The sequence below is a fragment of the Pseudorasbora parva genome, chromosome 18, assembly GCF_024679245.1.
Source record: "Pseudorasbora parva isolate DD20220531a chromosome 18, ASM2467924v1, whole genome shotgun sequence".
In the NCBI taxonomy this organism is placed as follows: Eukaryota; Metazoa; Chordata; class Actinopteri; order Cypriniformes; family Gobionidae; genus Pseudorasbora; species Pseudorasbora parva.
In genome coordinates, this window is record NC_090189.1 from 5,189,531 (window position 1) to 5,207,924 (window position 18,394).

General features: G+C 37.1%; 1 protein-coding gene and 1 pseudogene across 3 annotated transcripts; both read right to left on the reverse strand.

The window, feature by feature from the left end:
• Window positions 1–188: 188 nt before the first annotated feature.
• LOC137046493 (zinc finger protein 501-like) lies at window positions 189–5,916 on the reverse strand. Of its 3 annotated transcripts, none has more exons than XM_067423743.1 (4): window positions 5,817–5,916; window positions 4,855–4,972; window positions 3,051–3,170; window positions 189–2,661 (listed from the first exon to the last, which is right to left on the reverse strand). In XM_067423743.1, exons 2-4 carry the CDS (start codon window positions 4,910–4,912, stop codon window positions 1,814–1,816), a joined length of 1,026 nt encoding a protein of 341 aa, XP_067279844.1. In that variant the 5' UTR covers window positions 4,913–4,972; window positions 5,817–5,916; the 3' UTR covers window positions 189–1,813. The 3 variants fall into 3 exon arrangements, 2 of the variants coding, with proteins under 2 accessions (XP_067279844.1, XP_067279845.1); XM_067423744.1 differs by lacking the exon at window positions 5,817–5,916 and adding an exon at window positions 5,372–5,800; XR_010898974.1 differs by having other exon boundaries at window positions 2,636–2,661; window positions 3,051–4,673.
• A 670-nt stretch (window positions 5,917–6,586) lies between these two features.
• The window catches only part of LOC137047059 (zinc finger protein 721-like), a 37,115-nt pseudogene continuing 25,307 nt past the window's right edge, over window positions 6,587–18,394 (reverse strand).

Here is an 18,394-nt window from a genome sequence, read left to right on the forward strand (position 1 = left end):
ATCCAGTTGGGGGTCTCTCTCTCTCTCTCTCTCTCTCTCTCTCTCTCTCTCTCTCTCTCTCTCTCTCTCACACACACACACACACACACACACAATGTTAATCTAAAATAGACATTCTAAAAAGTAATTTATTAATAATTTATTATAATAAAAAATATACAAAATATCACAGGACAAAGTGTAATTCCAATAGGATCAAAATTCCAATTTGACCAGAGATATGACAGTATACAGGCTAATCCTGTGCTGAACATGTTTCCAAATGGTTTTTTCAGCTAGTTGCTGTAATTGAAAGTGTATTGAACTATCAAAACAGATTACTTTAACTTTCAAATTGCCAAGCACACAAAATACTACTGAACCCTCTGGTGCTCTTCGTTTAGGGTTGCATTGGTTTTTCTTCCCAGTCATAAGTGACCGGGCATCTAAAAATTAAACTCCCTCCACCCCAGTAAAACCAATCCAATTTATTTTTCTCCAGTAATATTTTTTCAGTAATATTCATGCAATAATTATGAACTATTATTGGCATTGAATATTATACACATTTTTTTTTTTAGTAATTTTGTTTTGTATTATTATTGTAGTATTTCAGGTTAAAATAGAGACTAGGCCTTCAAAAAAGAAATATTTGAAGGCAGATTAGTGCTCTCTTTTTGAAATAGGCTACCGTATTTAAGAAATTATGCAACCATGGGTGTAATTCACTAGGGTCTCTATAGAGCGGGATGTGAATTCTATGGAAGCCCGTTTCTGCCACTAAATAAAAAAATAAAGAGTAATTGCAACTTATCTCAAAATTCTGACTTAATTGTTCTCACAATTGCAAGTTGTAAAGTCACAATTCTGAGATGTAAAATCGCAATTGCGAGATAAGTCAGAATTTTTATATAAACTTGCAATTGCGTGATATAAAGTCAGGTTTCTAAGATATAAACTTGCAATAGTGAGTTATAAATTCTGAGATATTTAAAAAAAATATATTTTTTTGTGTGTGTTTACATACCTAATGCTAGAAAAGTCAGCAGGATTCATATCATTCCGATGATGCTGTGATTTTTTAAAATTCTGATGCGGTTCATAGGTTCAGTTTTTCATAGGTGTGTGTGTCTAAGTGCGTGTGTGTGTGAGTGGATGTCTCTTGATGTTTAAGAGTGTCACCCATTTACTGCTGTGTACTTTTTTTTCAGCATTGTGGCCGATTTGTAGACTGTACACACAAATATTCAGAAAATATTTGTGTTTTTGTCGATTTCCCATTCATTTCCTATGGTCGGTCATTTTTGACTGAAGAAAATGAATGCTACTTTTTTGTGATGGTTTTTACGACCAATAATCATGCTCGAATCATGGCCCAATTGTTTTGGTGTTTACACATACCTAATCCTAGAATAGTCACCAAGTTTCATATCATTCAGATGAAGCAGTGATTTTTAACATTTCAAAACAGAACATTTTCTGGTCAGAAATGCCCATTTATAATTTGAAAACAAATCACTAGATGATTTGTATAACAGGTCTTTTATTCACTGCACTTCCACAGACACAGTTCAGAGTGATTACTGCAGAGTTCATTAATAGCTATGAATACAATATTAAAATCCATTGATTACAAGTAAACTGTAGTAAATTTGTTCATTACTTAAGTTACTATAAGTACACGTTTTGTTCCTTTATTTCTTGCTTTAACAAATTATAAGCAAATATAAGTGGCTGACTATATAGACGATACGATGAGTTGCAAGAAATTCTACTGTTTGCATTATCAAAATGTCAGACTATTTTAGGTGATGGATCTGAATGTGAACTTGGCTCACTTAGACAATTTTGGGCAATGCTTTTTCTCATGAGTTCGTAAACTAGATAAATGGCCGAAACTCTTCCCACATGAACACTGGTGCGGTTTCTCTCCAGTATGAATTCTCTCATGATCTTTCAAGGTTCCTGACAGAGTGAAACTCTTCCCACAGTGTGAGCACTTATACGGTTTCTCTCCAGTATGAATTCTCTCATGATGTTTTAAATTTCTTGACTGAGAGAAACTCTTTCCACAGTGTGAACACTTGTGCGGTTTCTCTCCAGTATGAACTTTCTCATGATCTTTCAGGTGTCCTGACTGAGAGAAACTTTTCCCACAGTGTGAGCACTTGTACGGCTTCTCTCCAGTGTGAGTTCTCTGGTGTGATTTTAAGTTGCACAATGTAATAAAGCTCTTCCCACAGTCAAAGCACGTATGTGGTTTCACACCGGTGTGTATTTTTTGGTGCTCCTTTAATTTGTCCAGTCGTAACCAACTCTTTCCACAAACAGAACACACGTGAGGCTTCACATCTGCATGAGTATTCATGTGTCTTTTCAGGTGCATTGCCACAATAAATGTCTTGCCACACTGATCACAGCCAAATGGTCTTGTTTCTGAGTGAAACTGCAGATGATTTTTGAGACTACTTTCCCATGTGAAGCTCTTTCCACACTGACTGCAATTGAAGGGTTTCTCTCCAGTGTGGATTCTCGTGTGATTCTTCAAGGTTGATTTGGAAGTGAACCTCGTCCCACACTGAGAGCAGGTGTAAGAACATTCGGCTGCTCTTCTTTTAGTTTTTTGCTGAGGTTTCTGGAACTGATGCTCTTTCTCCTCCACTTGACTTTGTTCCATCAGGTCTAAAACAAACATATTACATTAGACAATTCATGGCTGAAATAAAAGCAATCTCTAGTTTAATTGCAGAAAGCAGCCATGCTCAGGTATTTTAGTTTTGGTTACCCATCAGGCACTAAACATACTTCTGCAATTATTATGTCATCAAATCTTGGCAACTACTTTATGGCCACAGATACATTTTCCCCAACAACTTACAAGATCTGAAAATACAAGAAATGCAACAACAATACAACTTCTGTGTGACCATAAATACATTTTCCCAAACTCATCTTGTATTTTCATATTTGTTCCTATAGTTAGTTAATAGCTCATATTACTTGTAAATGAGGGTTTGTAGTATGAATGTGCTTCAACAGATATTAATGAAGAATCAATAATAAACACTAACCTATTTGTTCCTCTGTCTCGTCATCTTTTATTCTGCAGGGTTCTTCCTCAAACTCCATCTTTACAATAGTATGTATGTAGTTCCTCCTGGAGTAATTCATCCTGCTTGCTTCTTCTTCTCCTGTGGGAAGATGGGAATATTCCCAGCATTTAAACTCTCATGAACGGCTGTGAGAGCGGCTTCACTGACTCTCAGGAGCTCAGTGAACTCAAGCGTGGTACCGTAATAGGTTGCCACCAGAGAAATAAATCCATTCATGAAATTTCCTCACTACTAAATATTCCACACTCAACTGTTAGTGGTATTATAAAAAAGTGGAAGCAGTTGGGAACAACAGCCATGAAGCGGCAGGCCACGTAAAATCACAGAGCGGGGTCAGCGCATGCTGAGGCTCACAGTGCGCAGAAGACGCCAACTTTCTGCAGAAAGTGGCTAGTAGTGATTGTTACACGCAAGTGCTAAAATCCACCTCGGTAGGTTGGCGGGTGTTAATGTCAAACTATGTAATTCATTATTAAGTTAATTGTTTAGTAAGATTATTTCATATGAAATAGGAGGAAAAAATGTTTTAGTTCTAAAAGTCTTGACTTATTTTTTCTTTCGTGCATATTTTTCCACCACTATGCTCCATTATTTTACCCTTTGATAGCAGCAGTAAAGCAGTTTGTTTAACCCATTTGATTCCACAAGTAAATTAATTAATTAGTCATACGTTTTGTGACTTTTTATTTCTCATGGTCTCAGAATGTACAGATAGTTTCACTAATTTCACTACATCAAATTATTTACTTGAAAGTGATGGATCTGAATGTGAACTTTGCTCACTTGACAGCTTCAGGCAATGCTTTTTCTCATGAGTCCGTAGACTAGATAATTTGGTGAAACTCTTCGCACATGAAGAGCACTGGTGCGGCTTCTCTCCAGTGTGAACTCTCTTGTGATTTTTCAAGGATTTTAAGTAAGAGAAACTCTTTCCACAGTGTGAGCACTTGTATGGTCTCTCTCCGGTATGACTTCTCTGGTGGGATTTTAAGATGCTGGAACGAGTGAAGGTCTTCCCACAGTCAAAGCACATAAAAGGTCTCACACCAGTATGAATACGCTCATGCTCTTTTAAAGAGTTCAGTATTGAAAAACTGTTTCCACAAAAAGTACAAACGTAAGGCTTCACACCAGCATGAACTTTAAGGTGTGATCTTAAGCTAGATGAAAAAGCAAATGTTTTCTCACACCGATCACAGCCGAACGACTTCACTCCAGTGTGAGAGCGCAGATGCTCTTTGAGAAAGCTCTTGCGATTAAAACTCTTTCCACACTGAGTGCATGTGAACGGTTTTTCTCCGGTGTGAATCCTCATGTGCTCATTCAAGCTTCCTTTCTGAACAAAACTATTTCCACACTGAGTGCATGTGAACGGTTTTTCTCCGGTGTGAATCCTCATGTGCTCATTCAAGCTTCCTTTCTGAACAAAACTATTTCCACACTGAGTGCATGTGAAAGGTCCTTTGATTCCAGTTTTTCTAGATTGTTTTTGTTTGACACTCTTTTCAGTCTTTGAAACAACTGCATTTCCATCTTCATTTGTGCAATGATGTGGTTTGTCTTCACTCACTTCCATCCTGTCTAAAATCAACATATTAAATTCCCAATTCAATTAAGGAGAAATTAGAACAAAATGAATATAAGTGAACCTCAAATTAGCAAAAATCTAGATTACTACTAGTATCTAGAATAAAAAGTTATTGTGATATGTCAGTTTTCATCTTAATGTTCCTCATTAAAGAGAATAAAGGAAAACACCAACCTATTTGTTCCTCTGTCTCTTCATCTTTTATTCTGTGGGGTTCTTTCTTAAACTCCATCTTTACAATAGTAAGTTATGTCTGTAGTTTCTCCTGGAATGATTCCTCCTGCTTATTTTTCTGTGGGAAGATTTATTATAATATTGTCACTGTTGCGCATTTAGCAGATGATCATTACAATTTCAATAATCTAGTCTGGAATAATCTAGGTGCAAATGTAGCTCAAAAAATCATTTAGAAATACCTGTTTCAGTTTTTAACTTTAACTTCTATCATCTAAAAGATTTTTGCTCTTAAATGAGATGTTTAAACACTTTCTTGCTACAGAACATCATCACCCAAACTAAATGACTTAAAACGAGTGTTCCTTTACGAAAATGTGGTTTTGCTACTCTAACCATAGTTTAACCATAGTATTTGTGCACATGTGGTAAAACTGTGGTTACATAACAAAAACATGGTTACACTTTTACTATAATAAATGGTTATTTTCATAATGTCTGTCTACTGTCTACTTACTTAAAAGTGGTGTTATGATCCGAAATTATCTGTACATTTCCAGAACTTTTAAACTATCATTCATTCAAACCACAGCAGTTCAGAGAAGCTAAAATATGGGTTGATCGCTGTAATCAGACTTCGATTAAACATGTCTGAAATAAACTATTCTTTTGTGTTACACCTCGTGTTTACCGGGTTCAGTTATCCATTACATAAACTAACAACATTTATGTTGTCAATAACGAGCGTTAGCATAATGGTTGATTATAGTATTTAGATTCAATATCGGGGTTATTGCAGTAGTTAACTGTTAACCGCTCCAGCTGATTTGGTTTTATTCGCTAAAACGAACCGGCTCTTCCGAGTCACTCGTTCGAGAAATACACACTAGTCCAACTCAATGACATGTATATATACACAGATTTAGATGTATCCCAATAAATAATAAAATAAATGTACTCACAGTACGATAAACACCAACGGTTTCTTCATTTATGTTCCAAGATGGATTCAACAAGATCACGTGATTGAAATGAAAACAAATGGCGCCATCTTGAGGAACATCTGTGGCGCTGCCAATCTATTGTCAGTCACGCATTTTATTCTGAGGAACAAAACTACACACGCTGAATTTTATTTAACGAGTTGATTTTCATTTGATTTGTTTCCATATTTTTTGCTTAAAATATTTTAGTGTTAGTTTATAGGCTATTTTAACAAAAAGATGGCGGCTGTAAAACAGGTCTTTTATTCACTGCACTTCCACAGACTGTTCAGTTTTCTGATCTAAGTCAGTCAGGATTTACATGTCAAAGGCCATATTTTGGAATAAAGTATTTCTTTGTTCAGCCAAAGAGAAATTAGGGTTTTGGAGAAACCAACAGAAAGAATGCCAACAGAAAGTTCTTCACATCTTATTGCGCTTAAACTTTTAAACACACAAAAGGTTATGTCAAAAACACAAAGCTCACATAAACTGTCTGTTATGTCTGTGAACGTAAACAGCAGTGAAAGAATTCACTTGTATATATTATATGTATATATTATATCTGTATATTAAAGTAAAAGCAATGTAATATACAGCAACTACTGATATATATATATATATATATATATATATATATATATATATATATATATATATATATATATATATATATATATATAAACATATACACACACATACTTGACAGTAATATTAATCAAGCAACAAAAGAAAGAAAAATCACTCACTGCTCTTGAATAACTTTATTGCCTTTAATAAGAACACATTCTGTGAATTCAAATTATGAGCTAAAAGTGATGGATCTGAATGTGAATGTGAAGGCTGAATGTGAATAATGCTCCCTAGGCCCTATTCAGTCAGCAATTGTTTCTCATGGGGTTATGAGGTATTTTCTTCATTTAATTACAGGGGCTATTTTGTTGATTTTATTGCTGTCGGATCCAGAATGTCAGTGTTTTTCTACCACCACCTGCGTAAAAATCCCTGGCCGAATTACCTACTTTTTTTGACAAACACCAAGGTTGTGTGGTAATTTAATTGCTATCCGATTCCACAGCTCTGAATTTTTTCAAAGAGATAGCTTAAAAATTCAGTCTTTATCTTTTTTGACCACTGCACAGTTGTGTTTCGCTGTAATTTGGATGCATTTTAAAGATCTAGCCTACACTTTTATTACTGAAAAGCTGTAAAGTATTTACAAGAAAAATGTAACTTGTAAACAAGTTAACATTTGACCATTTTCCATTATTACAGCAGTAATTAACGTACTATACCTTAAATTAGTAGCATTACATTTACCTCATGTAAATAAGAGGCTGTATTAACATATCCGCTCATTTCCACATTTTTAAAATGACAACCAACTTTTTATTTTTAACGGGAGATTAATAATTTCCTATTATTAAATTAAATATGAATTTATTTTTAATATTCCATGCTAAGAGAAGATAATCATGCTGATGACCACGTGAGCAGTGCATACCGGGTTCGCATGATCACAAAACTCACTCTTTCACCATGTGAATAAATTCGCCATCCGAATGCACAAGTTATCACTGAGGTGGCATGCAAATTTATCTTTACGGACGTCCACATGAGAAACAATTACCGTCTGAACAGGTCTTTAGACAACTTTGGGCAATGCTTTTTCTTATGAGTTCGTAGACCAGATAATTGGCTGAAACCCTTCCCACATGAAGAGCACTGGTGCGGTTTCTCTCCAGTATGAACCCTCTCATGGTCCTTCAAGGTTCCTGACATAGAGAAGCTCTTCTCACAGTGTGAGCACTTGTACGGTCTCTCTCCAGTATGAACTCTGTGGTGTGATTTTAAGTCGCTGGATCTAGTAAAGTTCTTCCCACAGTCCAAGCACACATGAGGTTTCACACCAGTATGAATACTCTGGTGAATTTTTAAATATTGGAGCAGTGAAAAACTCTTTCCACAAAAAGAACACACATAAGGCTTCACATCTGCATGAGTATTCATGTGTCTTTTCAGTTGCATTGCCAAAATAAACGTCTTGTCGCACTGATCACAGCCAAATGTTTTTTTTCCTGAGTGAAACTGCAGATGAGTTTTGAGACTACTTTCCCACGTGAAGCTCTTCCCACACTGATGGCATATGAAGGGTTTCTCTCCAGTGTGGATTCTCATGTGATTATTCAAGCTTGATTTAGATGTGAAGCTCTTTCCACACTGAGTACATGCGCAAGAACATTCAACTGCTCTTCTTTGAGTGTTTTGCTGAGGTTTCTGAAACTGATGGCGTTTCTCCACTTCATTTTGTTCCATCAGGTCTAAAACAAACATTTTACATTAGATTCAAGATTTAAATAAAAGTAATCTCTAGTTTAATAGCAGAATGCAATTCAATTTAATGTATTGTATGTTATCGATTAGGTCATAAACGACATCTGCAAATGCAAGTACTGTATAATGTCATCAACTATTAGCAACTCCTTTATGACTGCAGATGCAGTTTGCATAACTCAGCGTAAAAATCACAGACTATAAGATATCCAAATACAAGATAGGGAAGTGCTATGTTACAATTTCTGTGCATCCATTTTCTATAATTTTGTAAATGAGGGTTTGCAGCCTGAATGTTCTTCTGTAGTTATTAATAAAGAATCAAGAAGAGACACTGTACCTGCTTGATCTTCTGTATCTTCATCTTTTATTCTGCAGGGTTCTTCCTCAAACTTCATCTTTACAATAGTATCTGTGGTTTCTGTTTCTCTTGGAGTAATTCCACCAGCTTGCTTGTTTCTTCTGTGGGAAGATGGGAATATTTGAAGAATTTTAACAGGTCAATGTGTGGTCATTGATGTGTGGGTGCAACTATAACTTCTTGTCATTTAACAGATGTTTAATCTTTTTAGCATACTAGCCTAGCTTGTTTACATTTGTGCCTATGGCGGAACCGTTCAAATGTATGACTCTTCGCCCTCTAGTGATGGGAACACAAATCCTAACTACATATACTTCATGTTTAATTATTACATTTTCATGAAAGCATTTGCGATTGGCTTGTAAACTGTGTCGTTACACATGTTCGCGCTGTTCTCGTTGCATTTACACGGTTCTGACTTGCAGGTATCGCCAGCGTGTGGCGTTTCCAAAGCTTCGAAAGAGTGAATCATTTCGCGAAGCAATAGGTTCAGTTGATTCGGAGTTGAAAAGGCTCCGTTTCCCCTATCATCGGACCCTCTCCATGCACACAACAGTTAATTATAAATGAGCATTAATTGTAAAAACGAACTCACGTTATAGACTCCAGCTGAAGAGTTCACAGAGATCTCTGGCTGAGGGAGCAGTCGTCTTACTCTATTGTAGGATTACTGGTGGGTTGTGAATTAACTATACAGTCTGCCATCTACTGTGCTGGAGTGAGAAGAGAATTAAGCCTATAAGACTGGGTTCCTTATCATCCCCCAATATATAACATTATAGAACACAAATAAACAACAACTCTCTTATAAGGAAGAGCAGGAGCATAAGTTTATTTCAATTTTAAAAGACAATGTTTTAGAGATATATTTTTGCTGTGGTCAAGAACACACAAGTCTGGTCTATGAATATTAGGTGGTATTTTGTACAAATGTAGAACGACTACAGTACAATGTCACATTGAACATAAGCTGCCCACCCAATCAGTTGGTGATGAAAGTAACACCAATAAAAGCTAGATTTTTAGTTACTTTTTTTTTTTTTAAACATAGCTGACAATGACTTTGTTAATATGTAACTGCAAACATATTTTGTACTTTATCTGATTTAAAAAAAAAAAAAAAAAAAACATTTCATTTTCATTTAAAATGATAAAGGAAGTGTATGTAACTGTCATCAAAACTGGTACTGCAGGTGTATCCCTACTCCCCTGACTCGAGGTTGCCAGATAGGCTGCAGGATCCAGCAGGAACTTTTGGAGCTGCAGCTGTGGTAACTAGAGTAGATCTGGCAAGGCAACCCATATGCCGAAACACTACTGACTTCGTGACAACATTAACATCAGTTTAAGGCTGCAACAACTGACTATCTATTAAATGACTATCCTGGCCGGACTACTGTTGTCAGTGATGTATGTATTTGAAATTAACATGATTTCTTAATGTCTAGTGAAATATCAGGGCCATTTTCTGATTCATTGAAATACATTTCTTACATATTGTTCCTTTAAGTTTCATAAAATGTTTCAAATGTAACCCAACAGTACAAACTTGAATTGTTTAGAATATTTTTTATTAGCAATGTCAATCTATCTACATAAAAAAAAAATGTCAACAGTATGAACAATATGAAAATTAAATAAAATTTGCATAATAGTTGGCTAGACGACTGGGTCAGAGCATCTCCAAAACCGCAGCTCTTGTGGGCTGTTCCCGGTCTGCAGTGGTCAGTATCTATCAAAAGTGCTCCAAGGAAGGAACAGTGGAGAACCGGCCACAGGGTCATGGGCGGCCAAGGCTCATTGATGCCCGTGAGGAGCGAAGGCTGGCCCGTGTGGTCCGATCAAACAAACAAGCTCAAGTTAATGCTGGTTCTGATTGAAAGGTGTCAGAATACACAGAGCATCGCAGTTTGTTCCGTATGGGGCTGAATAGCCGCAGACCAGTCAGGGTGTCCATGCTGACCCCTGACCCCGCCGAAAGCACCAACAGTGGCATGTGAGCATCAGAACTGGACCACAGAGCTATGGAAAAAGGCGGCCTTTTCTGATGAATCATGTTTTCTTTTACATCACATGAATGGCCAGGTGCGTTGCTTTCCTGGGGAACATGGCACCAGGATGCACTATGGGTAGAAGGCAAGCCGGTGGAGGCAGTGTGGTGCTTTGGGCAATTTTCTGCTGGGAAACCTTGGGTACTGCTAACCATGTGGATGATACTTTGACACATATCATTGCAGACCATGTACGTGGCCTCTTTCAGCAGGATAATGCTCCTGCCACAAAGCAAAAATGGTTCAGGAATGGTTTGAGGAGCACAACTGAGTTTGAGGTGTTGACTTGGCCCCACCTCGCAACTTATAGGACTTGAAGGATCTGCTGCTAACATCTTGGTGCCAGATACCACAGCACACCTTCAGGTGTGGACCTTCAGTCCATGCCTAGATGGGTCAGGGCCACTTCACTGAGAGTGAAGGTCAACTTTCATATAAATGTATATCAAACAGATCGGCAACTATAAATCTGAATGTGAACTTTGCTCACTCAGAGCAATACTTTGGACAATACTTTTAACTTTGGACAATACTTTTTCTCATGAGTCCGTAGATGAGATAATCGTCTGAAACTCTTCCCACATGAAGAGCACTGGTGCGGTTTCTCTCCAGTATGAACTTTCTCATGATCTTTCAAGGTTCCTGATAGAGAGAAACTCTGTCCACAGTGCGAGCACTTGTACGGTTTCTCTCCAGTATGAATTCTCTCATGATCTTTCAAAGTTCCTAACCGAGTGAAACACTTTCCACAGTGTGAGCACTTGTGTGGTTTCTCTCCAGTATGAACTTTCTCATGGTCTTTCAAAGTTCCTAACCGAGTGAAACTCTTCCCACAGTGTGAGCACTTGTGCGGTTTCTCTCCAGTGTGAATTCTCTCATGAGCTTTCATATCTCCTGATTGAGAGAACCTCTGTCCACAGTGTGAGCACTTGTACGGTTTCTCTCCAGTATGAATCCTCTGGTGTGTTTTTAAGTCGCCGGATGTAGTGAAGCTCTTCCCACAGTCAAAGCACGTATGAGGTCTCACACCAGTATGAATACGCTCATGCTGTCTTAAATGGTCCAGCAGTGAAAAACACTTTCCACAAACAGAACATGTGTACGGCTTTAAACCTGCATGGAATTTCATGTGTCTTTTCAGTTGCTCAGCTAAAATAAATGTCTTGTCACACTGATCACAGCCAAATAATCTTTTTCCTGAGTGAAACTGCAGATGTTTTGTGAGACTACCTTCCCACGTGAAGCTCTTTCCACACTCATGGCATATGAAGGGTTTCTCTCCAGTGTGGATTCTCATGTGTTTCTTTAAGCTTGAATTATGTGCAAAGCTCTTTCCACACTGAACGCATATGCAAGAACATTCAGCTGCTCTTCTTTTATTTTTGTGTCGAGGTTTCTGAAACTTATGCTTTTTCTTCTTCACTTCATTTTGTTCCATCAGGTCTAAAACAAACATACTGCATTAGACAATACAAGACCGAAATAAAAGCAATCCCTAGATTAATAGCAGTTATTAATGAAGAATGAACACTGACCTATTTGTTCCTCTGTATCTTCATCTTTTATACTATAGGGTTCTTGCTTATACTCCATCTTTTGAGTGTTTGGTTGAGGTTTCTGAAACTGACGCTCTTTCTCCTCCACTTTGCCTTGTTCCATCAGACCTAAAACGAAAATATCACATTAGACAATTCAAGACAGAAATAAAAGTAATCCCTAGTTTAATAGCAGTTATTAATGAAGAATCAAGAATGAACACTGACCTATTTGTTCCTCTGTCTCTTCATCTTTAATACTGCAGGGTTCTTGCTTAAACTCCATCTTTATAATAGTATGTCAGCGTTTTTTCCTGGAGTAATTCTTCCTGCTTGTTTCTCCTGTGGGAAGATGGGAGTATTTTAACAAGTCAATAGCCGTGTGGTAATTTATGTGTGGATGCAAGTATAACTGGTCATTTAACAGATGCTTATTTTTACTCCAGCTGAAGCCTCGTTTACACTTTAGCCTGACACAGCTGACACACAACAAACTGTTAAATTAATTTCTAGGATTCATTGCATTTTGTTCTCTTCAAGTATTGGAAATTTTAGACTGGGATAAAATTCTGATAAATCATCTTTGTACACTAAATTGGACATCATGCAATAATGCATACGTAATGCATGTTACTTGTAATTAGGGCTGTCAAAACTGCTCAAAAATGACGTTCGAATATTCCCTCTAAAACAAACACGAATATTCAAACTATTAGAACATCTGGGCGCGCATTTGTCAATAACGCGCATTACGTCAATAACAGGACAAATTAATACAAAGACATTAACTACTTGTATAGTTTATCTTTTTAAGTTTATACATATTTGACAACGTATTACACAAAAACAAGTATTGTAAATTATATAATTATTATATATTATATATAAATTAACTAATGGCCAAGACCGCAGGGCGCAGACCTCTCTCTCTCGTCCTCACTGCGGATAACGCTTTAAATGAAAACACTTTGAGTGCTGATCAAGAGTTTTGTGACAGCAATTTAAGATCGCGAGGCTCGCGACTCTTGTCCCAAATATAGCAGGCTTCATTCGGTGATTGAAACAAATATTATTAATATTAATTTAACTTTTACAGCATATTGAGTGCTCCGAGCGAGCTGTGCTGTGCTAAACATGGAGCTTTTCCTTGACATGGTAAATAATCACACCAGTGAAAGCAGTGCATTTATCCTTTATTCATACAATATCTCTTCAGTCAGTACAGTAGCCTACATTTTAGTAATGTTTCTGTTTAACGTTAAATTAAATGAGGCATGGTAATATGCTAAGTGTATCTTACATGGCTTGCATATAACTATCTCGTGACTCAACAATTTTACCTCCTACCGACTAAAATCCAAAGGACTTCCAGACATGGCTTTTAGGATTATGGAGTTAAATCTCTTTCTCTGCTGCGGTCGAGTTGGGCTCTGCACTTTCTGCCATCTTCCCTGCAAGACGCGTCAATTTTCAGCAGTGACAGTGCGACCGTGACCTGTCCTTGAACCCTCACGTGCGCGCTCACTCAGAAAGCAGACAGCCACGCCTCTACTACCGCGGCGGGGGATTTTTTTCCACTTTTTTTTTTTTTAATTGGAATATTAATTTTCACCTTCGAAATTCGTATTCGAATATATATTTCAATTTAGAATATTCGTTGACAGCCCTAATGCAATAGTTTACCAAGTGATCAAGTAATGATTACAAAGTGCATGTTACTTGTAATGCGTTACCTTACTAAGTGATAAAGTAATCAGATTATGTAATGCACGTTACGTGTAATGCAATGCTTTTCTAAGTGATCAAAAAGTAATCTGATTACATACGGCAAGTTACTTGTAATGAATTGTTTTGCTCGTAACATCAAAAAGTAATCTCATTACATAATGCACTTTACTTGTAATGCATAGCTTTATTCGTAACATCAAAAGTAATCTGATTACATAGTGCATGTAACTTGTATGCATTACTTTACTCGTTAGAGCAAAAAGTAATCTGATTACAAAGCGCATCCTACTTGTAATGCATTGCTTTACTAATAACATCAAGAGTAATCTGATTACTAGGCTGTAGAAGGATTTTACAATTGAATGAAAACTGCTGTCAGATTCACAACCTCAGAGTTTTCAATTAAATGTTGAGCTTCCATGGGAACAAACTCAAATTTCTCTGCCCCTCACTAATGGATACGCAGTTATAAATGCCTGTGGGGATTTTACTTTCACTTTCAAATTAGCGCCAATTCGGGGGCAGATTACAGCCCGGAAAGCACTGCATAAGTAAAAAAACATTTACAGCATAAATTTTGGTAATTATAGTTTAACTATAAAAGTATGTGTAGATTTAAGGGAACAAAATTTAATATTTAAGGAATAAAGTAAAATAAAAAAAATTATTTATACTGTATTTATACTGAAATTATCACTGTGTAGTTACAGGGTAAGTGTGAATCTGCGGTTGTAAATTAAAGTGGTGCTGATACAGGTGCTGATCATTTAATTAGAATATTATCAAACTTTTTTTTTCTAATTCCATTCAAAAAGTGAAACTTGTAAAGTATATTCATTACACACAGACTGATATATTTCAAATGTTTAATTCTTTTCATTTAGATGATTATAACTGACAACTAAGGAAAATCCAAAATTCAGTATCTCAGAAAATTAGAATATTGTGAAAAGGTTCAATATTGAAGACAGCTGGTGCCACACTCTAATCAGCTAATTAACTCAACACCTGCAAAGGCCTTTAAATAGTTTCTCAGTCTAGTTCTGTAGGCTCCGCAATCATGGGGAAGACTGCTGACTTGACAGTTGTCCAAAAGAGGATCATTGACACCTTTCACAAGGAGGGCAAGACACAAAAGGTCATTGCAAAAGTGGCTGGCTGTTCACAGAGCTCTGTGTCCAAGCACATTAATCGAGGTCGATGGGAAGGAAAAAACTGTACAAGCAATAGGGATAACCGCACCCTGGAGAGGATTGTGAAACAAAATCTATTAAAAAATGTAGGGGAGATTCACAAAGAGTGTACTGCAGCTGGAGTCAGTACTTCAAGAACCTCTACGCACAGACGTATGCAAGACATGGGTTTCAGCTGTCGCGTTCCTTGTGTCAAGCCACTCTTGAACAACAGACAGCGTCAGAAGTGTCTCACCAGGGCTAAAGACAAAAAGGACTGGACTGCTGCTGAATGGTCCAAAGTTATGTTCTCTAAAGAAAGTACATTTAGCATTTCCTTTGGAAATCAGGGCCCCAGAGTCTGGAGGAAGAGGGGAGAGGCACACAATCCACGTTGCTTGAGGTCCAGTAAAGTTTCCACAGTCAGCGATGGTTTGGGGTGCCATGCCATCTGCTGGTGTTGGTCCACTGTGTTTTCTGAGGTCCAACGTCAACGCAGCTGTATACCAGGAAGTGTTAGAGCACTTCATGCTTTCTGCTGCTGACCAACTTTATGGAGATGCATTCATTTTCTATCAGGACTTGGCACCTGCACACAGTGCCATAGCAAGCAGTACCTGGTTTAAGGACCATGTTATCGCTGTTCTTATTTGGCCAGCAAACTTGCCTTATCTTAACCCCATAAAAAATCTATGGGGTATTATGAAGAGGAAGATGGGATATGCCAGACCCAACAATACAGAAGAGCTGAAGGCCACTATCAGATAAAGCCTGGGCCTTTATAACACCTGAGCAGAGCCACAGACTGATCGACTCCATGCCACGCCGCATTGCTGCAGTAATTCAGGCAAAAGGAACGCTAACTAAGTAGTGAGTGCTGTACATGTACATGTTCATTATTTTTATTTATTTTTGTTGGCCAAGCTTTCTAAAAATCCTTTCTTTGTATTGGTCTTAAGTAATATTCTAATTTTCTGAGATACTGAATTTGGGATTTTCCTTAGTTATCAGTAAAATTCATCAAAATTAAAAGAAATAAACATTTGAAATATTTCAATGTGTAATGAATGAATATAATATACAATCTTTCTTTTTGAATGGAATTAGTGAAATAAATCAACTTTCTGATGATATTTTAATTATATGACCAGGACCTATAAATACTTTGTTAATTTTCCTGGTAGTTCCCTTCCTTTATTCCCCAAATATTACATATTGTTCCCTAATACTTACATTTACTTACTTTATAGTTACACTACAATTACTGAAAGTTACACTGTAAATCCGTTTACCACCTATTCTTAATGGAAAAACAACAACAAAAAAACTGTACAAATGACAAATTTGCTTAAATATGTGCTTTTACATTTCACTGATAACATCAGCAATATTCTCAACGCAGCTGATTTATGAAAATTTATGTAAAACTAAATGTATCTTGAAGTCATGTAAATTTAATATAAAACTATGCAAATGCTGGGGCAGGAATTTTGAATTGCATCCTGCAGAGGGTCACACACTTGACGAGAAGCGCAGCGTTGTTTTAAAATGCCCTAAATTAAATTACAGATAGATTCATGTTACATGCAAAAATATAAGCTTAAACAGTGCCCATGTGTGTGTGTGTGTGTGTTGAATTTCTCTGTGATAAATTAATTTAACCATTAAACTGTGGCGTGTAATGCCAATATGAATATAATGTAATAGAAGAATAACATACACATATGAATTGCATATGGCAAATATTTTCTTTTTCTCAAATAATTTGTATTCTTCTATTTAAACATGTAAATTGAATAAGTATGAATGAAAACACACTGTAAAGTAAGATCCCCATTCGAACATTCTGACGCACAAAATTAATCTCACACGATTGGACAGAGAGTGAGGCATTTGTTTGTTGTTGGTCACATGATTTCTACGTTACCATCATAAGCCTATGGTACGCTATTATGGATGCTATTCCATCTGGAATCTGCATGGTTTTCAGAAATACTACTCTTTCTTTAGGAACAACTCCCTTTCCTGAACCTGTCAACACACCTGTTGGTGACATGTTTCGCTTAAAAAAAAAAAAGGGGGAGAAATTATAAAATAAAAGCTCTATTCCCTGAGAACATTGTATCTGCCCCTTCTGCAGACTCTCCGCCTGCAACCTTTTTGATAATTTAAACTGGAAAAATATATGGTCCATTCAACAGATTAGAGTTAAAGAAATAACGTTTAAATTACTCCATAACATTTACTCTGTCAAACACTTTCTTAAAAAAATAAAATAATTTTGGTCTGATTTTGACTCTAAATGTTTCTTTTGTCAGAATGGCACTGAAAATATTCTTCATTTGTTTTGGTCGTGCAATTATACTTCCCAGCTCTGGAAAGATGTTAGTTTGTTTATCTCAAGTACTATTTATTTTTCAATGAACCTAAAATCTGTTATTCTTACTTTTAAGCTGATTAAAATTATCAGCTGCTTTATAATAAATCTACTTCTCAACATATTTTTGTAGTATTCATACAAGAGATAAATCATTTACTCAGTAGGAGTAAAATCTTTGCGTGGCAGGGGGAGCTGCCACAAAAACCTGCCAGGACTAAAGGCAGCTGTCACAGAACCCGTCACTGCTGGAGGCAGCTCCTCTAAAACCTGCCACTGCTGGAGGCAGCTGCCCGTCCGGTAGATGTCTGTGAATGACTTTCACTATGTAATTCTGCCGTTTTTACACAAACTACAGAACGCAAGAGCCACTACGGTACGCACATTAGGTCAATCGATTCACTAACCAGAAACGCTTTTCGCCTGCCTCAAGATCTCTGTTTTGTACAGCTAAATGAGGCACAGACTGAAGCACGAAAACAATAGACTGTAAAATAATGGCATTATTTTACTTTTTTACGACCTTCCCATGTATTTTAATCCACTTATTTGTTTGTAATGGAGCGCGTCCGTCACCTTAAGCGTCGCGCCAGCCACAACTCAGCGTCACGCCTGCCTCGAGATCTCTCAGTGTTTTACAGCTGCTTAGACCCAGATTGATACAGGAGAGCAACTAACAGTGCAATCGTGACTTTTTTTACCACCTTAATTTATATTATATTCAGCTATTTGTGTTTGTAATGGAGCGCGCGTCAGAGCGTCGCGCCAGCCACAACTCAGCGTCACGCCTGCCTCGAGATCTCTCAATGTTTTAAGCAGCTGCTTAGACCCAGATTGATACAGGAGAGCAACTAACAGTGTACTCATGACTTTTTTACCACCTTAATTTATATTATATTCAGCTATTTGTGTTTGTAATGGAGCGCGCGTCCGTCACCTTTAAGCGCTGCGCCAGCCACAACTCAGCGTCGCGCCTGCCTCGAGATCTCTCAATGTTTT

Bases quoted from the DNA above. Each gene is read 5' to 3' on its own strand.
- LOC137046493 (XM_067423743.1), bottom strand. From the start codon at position 4,912: ATGGAGTTTAAGAAAGAACCCCACAGAATAAAAGATGAAGAGACAGAG. The intron at 3,171-4,854 runs GTTGGTGTTTTC...ATCTTCCCACAG, and splicing joins AGAGACAGAGGAACAAATAG to GAGAAGAAGAAGCAAGCAGG. The intron at 2,662-3,050 runs GTTAGTGTTTAT...TGTTTGTTTTAG, and splicing joins CGAGACAGAGGAACAAATAG to ACCTGATGGAACAAAGTCAA.